At 37.1% G+C, this 9,871-nt stretch overlaps 1 protein-coding gene across 5 annotated transcripts in view; it reads left to right on the top strand.

Moving 5' to 3' along the window:
- Positions 1-6,376, top strand: part of SMCHD1 (structural maintenance of chromosomes flexible hinge domain containing 1) — a 155,255-nt gene extending 148,879 nt beyond the window's left edge. For 4 of the 5 annotated variants that reach the window (XM_034642914.1, XM_002926065.4, XM_034642912.1 and 1 more), the window contains one exon: positions 3,122-6,376. In XM_034642914.1, the coding sequence (XP_034498805.1) occupies positions 3,122-3,146 (25 nt within the window). In that variant the 3' untranslated portion in view covers positions 3,147-6,376. The other variant, XM_034642910.1, reaches the window with a different exon arrangement.
- Positions 6,377-9,871: the final 3,495 nt, after the last annotated feature.

The following is a 9,871-nucleotide window of genomic DNA, read 5'->3' as shown; positions in this document are numbered from 1 at the left end:
TCCCTCTCTCGCTGGCTGTCTCTATCTCTGTCGAATAAATAAAATCTTTAAAAAAAAAAAAAAAGAAAGAATGTATTTGAGAGAGCGAGCGAGCGTGAGTGGGAGGAGTGGTAGAGAGGGAAAGAGAGGGAGAGAGAGAATCTCTTCAGCAGACTCTGCTCTGAGTGCAGAGCCCAACACGGGGCTCAATGTCACAACCCTGAAATCATGACCTGATCCAAAATCAAGAGTTGACGCTCAACAAACTGAGCAACCCAAGCGCCCCCATTTCACTGTTCACCTTGATCACATACTCTTCCTCCTACTACAGTGACTAGTAACTATACATAGCTCTTGTGGATCTTCTTTGGCTGCTCTTGAGTTGAATCCACTGTTTCTTGGATTCCTTGTCTTTCTCTCCTATAACTTTCTTAGAAAAAGTGTGTACAAAGAAACTTGGAGCCCTTGTGTATCTGACAGTGCCTTCATTCTGCCTTCACATTTTTTTAAGATAATATTTATTTATTAGAGCACATGCGAGGAGAAGGGGAGAGAGAGAAAGGGAGAGAATCCCAAGCAGACTCCACACTGTGCGTGGAGCCCACCTTGGGACTTGATCTCACAACCCTGAGACCATGACCTGAGCCAAAACCAGGAGTCATACTTTCAACCGACTGAGCCACCTAGGTGCCCCCTGCCTTCACATTTGATTGACGTTTTCTGGGGATAACGCAATAGAAACAATACTAGAGTATACCAAAAGAGGAAGGACTGGGAAATAGTCTAGAGACAATGGGAGACAGTCGGCCTGATGGGACACACAGGAACAAAAGAGAGGGGATGGGAGGAAAATGGAAAAAGAGAAGAAACCGTGGCCTAGAATATGCCAGATTTTCAACCCAAAAGTCTGAAAGCTTTATTTCCTTGTCCCCAGGCATTAGAGATGCCCCCACAAAGTTAGATAACAATGGTAATTAATTAAATGTTGGCATATTGGCTTCAGATACAGTTGGTGGCACCCTTGAGGCTTATCTCATGCTGGCACCTAGGGAGCTAGCAGCCTGATGGTCGGCTCTCCAGCCATGTACTTCTAAAGCAGAGCCTGCTGGCCCATGGACCCTGCTCTGCCCTGTCCCACCTAAAATTCCCACTCAGAGGGATTTGATGGGAAAAAAGTTCTGGTTTTTGTAAAAGGAGAAGAAATCCAGGCCAGAAGCATAATTATTTTCCTTAAATGTAATTGTATAACTAAGAATCATCATGTATATGAGGGGAGTCAATAACGTGTGAGAGAAAGTCCAAGATAAATAGTAAAACCAACCCTGGAAGATGATTCAACTGAACTTTAAAAAATTTTTAATTCCTAACTAGATTTTCAGGAAGAGTTCTATTCATCAAACTCCATGTATTATTAGGAGAAAGATATGGCCAGGATAAGATAACATTATAAATACTGTTGCTGAAATAAAAATTTCAAAAGACTAAAGTCAAGCTTCCCAGAAAAATAGAAAAAATATGTGAAGACAGAGAAGGAGACATAGAGAACCAATTCTGTCACGAATCCTAGAAAGTAGAAAATGGAGAAGTAAAAAATTGTGGAAGAGAATTTCCCAGTGATAAATGAAAGGACCCACTGAAGGCCCAGCACAATGACTGACAAAAGATGTACCAAAATATATTTCATAGTAAAATTTTAGAATATCAAGGAAGGGAGGAGGAGCATAAATGTTTCCAGAGAGCAAAACAGAACCATATTGCCTACACAGATTTGACACACAGAAAATAAACACAAAAAGTTAGCCATTTTTGTTTAGCTTTGTGATGGCGGTGTTAGAAGTTTTAGGTTGGGGGCGCCTGGGTGGCTCAGTTGGTTAAGCAGCCAACTCTTGGTTTCTGCTCAGGTCATGATCTTATGGGTCATGGAATCAAACCCCAAGTTGGGCTCTGCACTCAGTGAGTAGTCTGCTTGAGGATTCTCTACCTCTGCCCCTCTCTCCACTTGTGCTCTCTCTCTATCTCAGAAGAGAAGTTTTAGATTGAAAATTTGGTATATTCTATCTCATGGCTTTCTCCCCCTTGGCATCCTGTTTATTTGGGGGAGATTTAAAATCAGCCTAAATTTCCAATTAGAAAAAAATTTTTTAAGATTTATTTTTTTTTATTTTAGAGAGAGTGCAAGCAGGGGAGGGGCAGAAGGAGAGGGAGAGAATCTCAAGCAGATTCCCTGCTGAGTGGAGGTGGGGCTCAATCTCACAACCCAGAGATCATAACCTGAGCAGAAACCAAGAGTTGGTGGCTTAGCCGACTGAACCACCCAGGTGCTGCTAAAATTTAAATTACAGGTATCTTTTTTTAAAGATTTTATTTATTTGAGATAGCACGGGCAGGGGTAGAGGGAGAGGGAGAAGCAGGACTCGATCCCAGGACCCTGAGATCATGACCTGAGCCAAAGGCAGGCACTTAACTGACTTAGCCACCCAGGTGCCCCATAAATTACTATTTAATTAGTAATTTCTTCATTCCTAATCTCTGCCAGTTTTCCATAGATCTTGAACTAATAATTCTTGCACAATCTCAAAAACTTCAGAGCATTTGAAACAAAAGTCTCTTGGGGCACCTGGGTGGCTCAGTTGGTTAAGCAGCCAACTCTTGATTTCGGCTCAGGTCATGATGATCTCATGTTCACTATGTTCGTCTCTATATGAATGGAATTATGGGTATTTTTAAATGTTTTTCCTTTTGGTTGACTTATTTTGTGACTTTTCTGAGATAAGCACTATAACTGTTTATTTTTAAAATAGTAATTTCATTTAAGGAAAGGGGAAAAAAAATGAAAATCTTCAGTTTGGGGGTCTGAGATATACCATTCCAAAGAACTGGGGTACAAATTGCTTAATCTTTACTCTGTATAAGTACTGCTTTTATTTTGAGGATTTCTCTCTCCCTCTCTCTCCCTCTCTCTCTCTTTTTTTGGCATACATGTGACAGTAATTACATACAAGGATTTAATTAAATATCTTCATACCAAGAATTATCATAATTAATGGAACATAGTTCCATTGGGTATTTAACCATCTAGGTCTGCTGAGGGAGTTTAGGAAAACTGTGGTACATAAAAAAAAATTTTTTCCACATTGACCAGGATTATAACCAAATCAGATGTGTGAACAATTACAGAGAAGAGGGGGCCATTGGGCTCTTGAAGAATGCCTTGCCTTCTGCAGCTCTGTTTCAGAAGACCAAGAGGTCAACTTAACCAGACTGAATATTTCTGGGGACGATACAACTATCTGGGCATGCATTTCCATGTCAATCCAGATGGGACTGGAAATAGCCATTCAGTTCATGAATCTCACTGGACAGTATGGATTTACTGGAATTATTCCAAAGTCATCATGCCCTTTGGTTGTCATTATCTTGCAAATGTGTCAGAGGAAAATGTGCAAATATGACAGTGACTATAGAACCTTCACATGACATTTATTAATCCTGAAGAAAAGCATATGTACTATTTTTCAGTATGATTATCATGGATATGCTAGAACTATTTCTTGAAAACAAACCTTTTTATTCTGTGTGAATTTATTTAACAAAACTGTTCTGTCTGTTGTGTCTGAGGAAAATTCTAGAGGTTAGGTATTTAATTGTAAATATGTGAGGACATGCTTAATGAAGAATTCAGAATAAAAATAGAAAAAGCACAGATATCTGGGAATTCAAATGTTAAGATACATGGAAAAATGTTAAATTGATGTGTGAACTTGTGACAGCAGTAGCTTTTTAAATTTCTAAAGACTTATCCTGTGTGTGTGTGTGTGTGTGTGTGTATATATATATAAATGCAGCAGCATCAATTTTTATAAGTATTGTTTGACTTTATTAATACTAGAGGATATAGTCTCAGCCTTAATTCTACATTTTCATTATTTTGTAATTTTTTATTACTATTTTTAAAGAGTTAAAGAAGTCGTACACTCCCACATTAATGTAATAATATTCTGCTAGAAAGTTGCTGCAAAAACATTCGAATTGTGTAATAATTCAAGCTAATGTATGTCAATATATATGTCTTTGTGTAAGTCCAGGACTATTGGTTTGTGAAGTTATTTTGTAAGGAAATGCTTTTGGTACAATTTTGTGTCCCAGGAAATGTGTGTTTTTTAATCCTTTCTGAATATACGGTGAGGTTAATAAAGAGGATTGTTTCTTCCCTATTAAGTGTTTTCCTTTTTTAACATTGAAAGCTCTATAAAAGTTACCTTAGTAAAAACTATTAAAATATTGATCTGTCTTTGTAATTGGAAAGCATTTAACTGTTTTGTTGAAGAAGGAAACAAATTGGCAATAATTTAGCTAAAGGAAAGATTGGATTCCTTTTAAATGACAGTAGTTCTTACTAGTACAATGTTAGTGCTAAAAGAGTTCCGTCTTCCAAATTGTTTATACTTTTGACTATATGACTTAGTTATTTACAATCACTATGAAATGGGTGAGGTTGTTATATTTTTAGTATGTAATTTTTGAATAATACTTGTTAGTAAAAAGTTTGCATTTGTTTCCTTTTTATACTGTCAAGATACCTTCAGTTATATCAGCTAAATATTTTCGTGGGATCATCTCTTCCTCTTCATGACTATGTAATTATATTTGTAAAATTATACATGTTAATTTAAGATATTTTTTTGCATGTCTGTGAACACCTAGTATTTCTTTTGACTTCAAAAAGAGGTTGCTACTTTTCATTATCACATAGACGTTTAAATTTAGGAGTAGATTGGTAGCAACATTAAAATTCGTTGTAGGACCTTTGGCCTTAAAATATTCATTATCTTAAGTATAAGGTGAAGTTTCTCCAAATCTGGCTTTGTGCAAGCAGCTATTTCACATAGAGATTTGTCAGTAACCTGAGTGTGACGATATCTTACTGTTTAAAATTACTTCCCTTTTGGAGAGTGATCAAATTGGTGTTAAAGAATCATCTATCCCAGCGACAAACAATTCATAGTAGAGACAGACATTCTTAATATATTTTATGTTAGGAAGCCTAAATTCAAGATAAAATGATGTCTGATAATATAAAATAGATTCCCAGTATTCTGATTCTTTAGACCATGCTCCAATAAACAAATGTGGAATAGAAAATGTTAGTAATTATATCTCCGTAAAGTACTGTATTTAAATCTTTGCTAGGGGCGCCTGGGTGGCACAGCGGTTCAGCGTCTGCCTTCGGCTCAGGGCGTGATCCCGGTGTTGTGGGATCGAGCCCCACATCAGGCTCTTCTGCTGTGAGCCTGCTTGTTCCTCTCCCACTCCCCCTGCTTGTGTTCCCTCTCTCGCTGGCTGTCTCTCTGTCAAATAAATAAATAAAATCTTAAAAAAAAAAAACTTTGCTAATAGCATTTGTGTACATCTACCTTTCTCACTTGTGTTTCTCCCCCACAGTTAATTTTTTTTTTTTAAAGATTTTATTTGTCAGAGAGGGAGAGAGAGAGCAAGCACAAGCAGGGGGAACAGCAGGCAGAGGGAAGCAGGCTCCCTGTTGATCAAGCAGTGTGATGCGGGACTCGATCCCAGGACACTGGGATCAAGACCTGAGCTGATGGCAGCCACTTAACTGACTGAGCCACGCAGGTGTCCCTGTCCCCCACAGTTACTCTAATTCTACTTTTTAGTTCTTGAGAGAACTAGAACATTGCATTTCGTTTTTCTATATTTGTATTTTAGTAAGTTTTATTTTAGAAAGAATTATGTACCTTGACTGTTTGATAATCCATTGGGAAAGATTTTTTTATTGGTATACTTAAATATAATTGGAATTCAGTTTGATACTTTAAAATACCCAGAACAAAACCAATATAGAATGAGACCATTACTTATGTTGTGCTAGAAATTATAGGGTAATACTTAAAAGCCAGGGAATCTTTGTATTCTTATGTCATTTAGATATGAGTTCTGTGATATATTTAGTGATAAGTGGTTAGCAAATTTAGTGAAAAAATTTATTTCCATTCCTTTGTAGACCAGAAGTATGTTTTGATTTGTTCAACTTGTTACATATTTCTTCTCATCAGCAGTTTTGCAGAGTGAATTACTTCTTTGAAGAACTGATAAGTCAGCTATGGATCCTCTTGTCAAATACTAATGAAAAGTCAAAAGAATCATAAACCAATCAGATCGGTTTAAAAGAAATAATATATTGAGCTTTGGCTACATTTGTATTAAATATTCAGGTGCTAATTGCCTTAATGATTTATATAGTAGAATTCAGATTTTAGATATATAAATTTAGAACGGAATGCCAATTTCATAAGACATTTGTAAATATGAATCCTGAGATGCTTCAGAATGTAAAACCAAGTTGGCCTTAGTTGTTTGAAATACAGAATGATTTTTATTGCAACATTTATGAATTCATTAATTCAAATACGTACATCTGCTATTTTGCAAACCAGTGTGTCTAACTTGTGACAGAAGATAATAGCTACCAATTAATGAGTAACATGCTGAATAAAATATTTACATATGTTATTTACAGAAGGCACATTAGATTAAAAACATTAAAAAGAAGGAAAAGGATACATCATGCAAACAGCCATCACAGCAAATTTGGAGTGATATTAATAGACAAAATTGACTTTGAAACATGTTAGAGATAAAAAGCGATATTTTATGGGGCGCCTAGGTAGCGCAGTCGTTAAGCGTCTGCCTTTGGCTCAGGGCGTGATCCCAGCGTTCCGAGATCGAATCCCACATCGGGCTCCTCCGCTGGGAGCCTGCTTCTTCCTCTCCCGCTCCCCCTGCTGTATTCCCTCTCTTGCTGGCTGTCTCTCTGTCACATAAATAAATAAAATCTTTAAAAAAAAAAAAAGGACATTTTATAATGATAAAAGGGTGAATCATCAGGAAGATATAACAATTATACATGCATCTAATAGCAGAGTACCAAAATACGTGAAGCACAAACTGACAGAAATGAAGACAATTCAGCAATAATAATCGGAGACCATATGCCCTGTTTTCAATTATGGTTAAAACAACTATACCAAACACAATAGAAGACTTGGACACTATAAACCAACTAGACTTAACAGACATATAGAACATAGCACCCAGTAACAATATATATTCTTCTCAAGCACACAAGGAATATTTCTCATGATAGACCATGGACTAGAGCATAAAACCTTTAAAAATTAAAAAGGACAGAAATAATACAAAGTATGTCCTCTGATCACAATGCAATCAAATATGAAATAGGGGAAACTCACAAATATGTGGAAATTAAGACTACTCCTGGGTAACCAATGGATCAAAAAAATTTTTAAATTCACTAAATATTTTGAGGTGAGTGAAAACACGTAACAATTTATGGAATGCAGCTAAAGCAGTGCTTAGAGGATAACTTAGAGTTGTAAATGACTAAGAAAGGAAAAAAGTTCTCAATAACCTAATCTTTTACGTTAAAAGAGGAGAAAACTAAACCTAAAGTAAGCAGGAAGAAAATAGAGGTTAGTATGGAAGTGAAATAGAATGAAATAAAGACTAGAAATACAAGAAAAGGAAATGAAACCAGGGTTTTTTTTTTTAAAGATTAACAAAATTGATAAAATTTTAGCTAGTTTGACCAAGAAAAAAAAGAATGTTTTGAAATAGAAAATACAGTTGACCCTTGAACAAGGTGGGGCTTAGGAGCACCAACCCCCCCCCAACATCATGCACACTTTAAAAAATCATAAAACTTTTGACCCTCCAAAAACTTAATCACCTACTGTTGACCAGAAGCCTTACTGATAACAGTTGATTGACACATTTTGTGTGTTGTATGTATTACATACTGTATTCGTACAATAAGCTAGAAGAGGGAAAATGTTAAGATCATAGGAAGAGAAAATATGTTTATGGTATTGTGCTATACTGAAAAAATTTGCATATAAGAGGACCCATGCAGCTCAAATTTGTATTGGTCAAGGATCAACTATATACTAGAATCAGAAATTAAAGAGGGACGAGGCGCCTGGGTGGCACAGCGGTTGGGTGTCTGCCTTCGGCTCAGGGCGTGATCCCAGCCTTACAGGATCGAGCCCCACATCAGGCTCTTCCGTTATGAGCCTGCTTCTTCCTCTCCCACTCCCCCTGCTTGTGTTCCCTCTCTCGCTGGCTATCTCTGTCAAATAAATAAAATCTTTAAAAAAAAAAAAATTAAAGAGGGACATTGCTACTTACCTTACATAAATAAAAAGGATTATAAAGGAATACAATGAACAATTATATGTGAACAAATTCCTAGAATGACACAAGCTACTGGAACTGACTCAAGAAAAAATAGACAACTGAATAGACCTATACAACTGACAAGATTGGATCAGTAATAAAAAACCCACAAAAGCCAAGGCCCCGATGGCTTTACCACAGAATTTTGCCAAACAGATTAGTACCAACACTTTTTTTTTGTAGATCACATGCTATTTAATAAAAGATAGAAATAATGAAGTTAAGTCTGTTTTCCTTTTCAGTATTTGCCTTAAGAGAAAATTCTTGAAATTTGTAGGGATTTCTGATGCCAGGAATTCATGAAATGTAAGAGACTATTTAGCAATCAGGGTGGCTTGGCTCATGGGAATCAGCCTATGTACAACTATAATTTGCATTCTACTTACACTAACCTGAGCTATCCTTGCTCAGGTTGAACATACTGTGAGTAGATCTCTTCTTCTAAGAAATAAGATGGAGTCTTTGGAGAATGGCCTCACTGAATTGGTAAATTAACTTTCTCCAAATTTTGGTGATTTCCCCAGTTCCTCCATAATTTCTCAGTGCTCTAGCCATCTTCTGGTAAGTCATGGTCTTCTGATAATCTTTTGTTTTCCCCCAAAGTTGGGCAGGTTTTCCTTTGTTTTGTTTTTGTTTTTTAAGTAATCTCTACCCCCAATGTGAAGCTCAAACTTGTGACCCTGAGATAGATCTCTCAGTTGCATGCTCTTCTGACTGATCGAGCCAGCGCCCCCTTCCCTTTGTTTTTTGATACAAACGGAAAGATACCTTTGGTTTTATCTACCCACTGAATATTAAATGCCATCTCAGGATTACACAGAGATTCATGAAGGTATTCAAACAGCTGGAGCTTCTTCCTGCCTTTGCTTCCCTTTTGCTAGAGAACAACAGGTTGTACTAGCTGTTTTTCGGGAATGGTCAGTGGACAATAGGATCCAACAGTACATTAAAAGGATTATTTACCACAACCAAGTGGGATTTATTCCTGGGCTGCAAGGGTGGTTCAATATTTACAAATCAATGTGATACACTACATTTTTAATAAAAGAAAGGACAAGAACCATATGATCCTCTCAATAGATGCAGAAAAAGCATTTGACATAGTACAGCATCCTTTTTTTAAAAAGATTTTATTTGAGAGAGACAGAGATAGCATGCACAGGGAGGAAAGGGAGAAGCAGGCTCCCCGGTGAGCAGGGAGCCCAACACGGGGCTCAATCCCAGGACTCTGGGATCATGATCTGAGCCAAAGGCAGACGCTTAACTGACTGAGCCACCCAGGCACCCCTATAGCATCCTTGATTAAAACTCTTCACAGTGTAGGGATAGAAGAAACATACCTCGATATCATAAAAGCCATATATGGAAAGCCCATAGTGAATATTATTCTCAATGGGAAAAAACTGAGAGCTTTTTCACTTAAGGTCAGGAACATGACAGGATGTCCACTCTCACCACTGTTGTTCGACATAGTACTAGAAGTCCTAGCCTCAGCATTCAGACAACAAAAAGAAAGAAAAGGCATCTGAATCGGCAAAGAAGAAGTCAAACTCTCGCTCTTTGCAAATGATGTATTTTCTGTGGAAAACCCAAAAGAGTCCACCCCAAAATTGCTAGAACT

This window comes from Ailuropoda melanoleuca, chromosome 14 (genome assembly GCF_002007445.2).
Source record: "Ailuropoda melanoleuca isolate Jingjing chromosome 14, ASM200744v2, whole genome shotgun sequence".
NCBI classification, from domain to species: Eukaryota; Metazoa; Chordata; class Mammalia; order Carnivora; family Ursidae; genus Ailuropoda; species Ailuropoda melanoleuca.
Note: the sequence above shows the minus strand (reverse complement) of the source record. Positions and strands in the feature narration are given on the sequence as shown.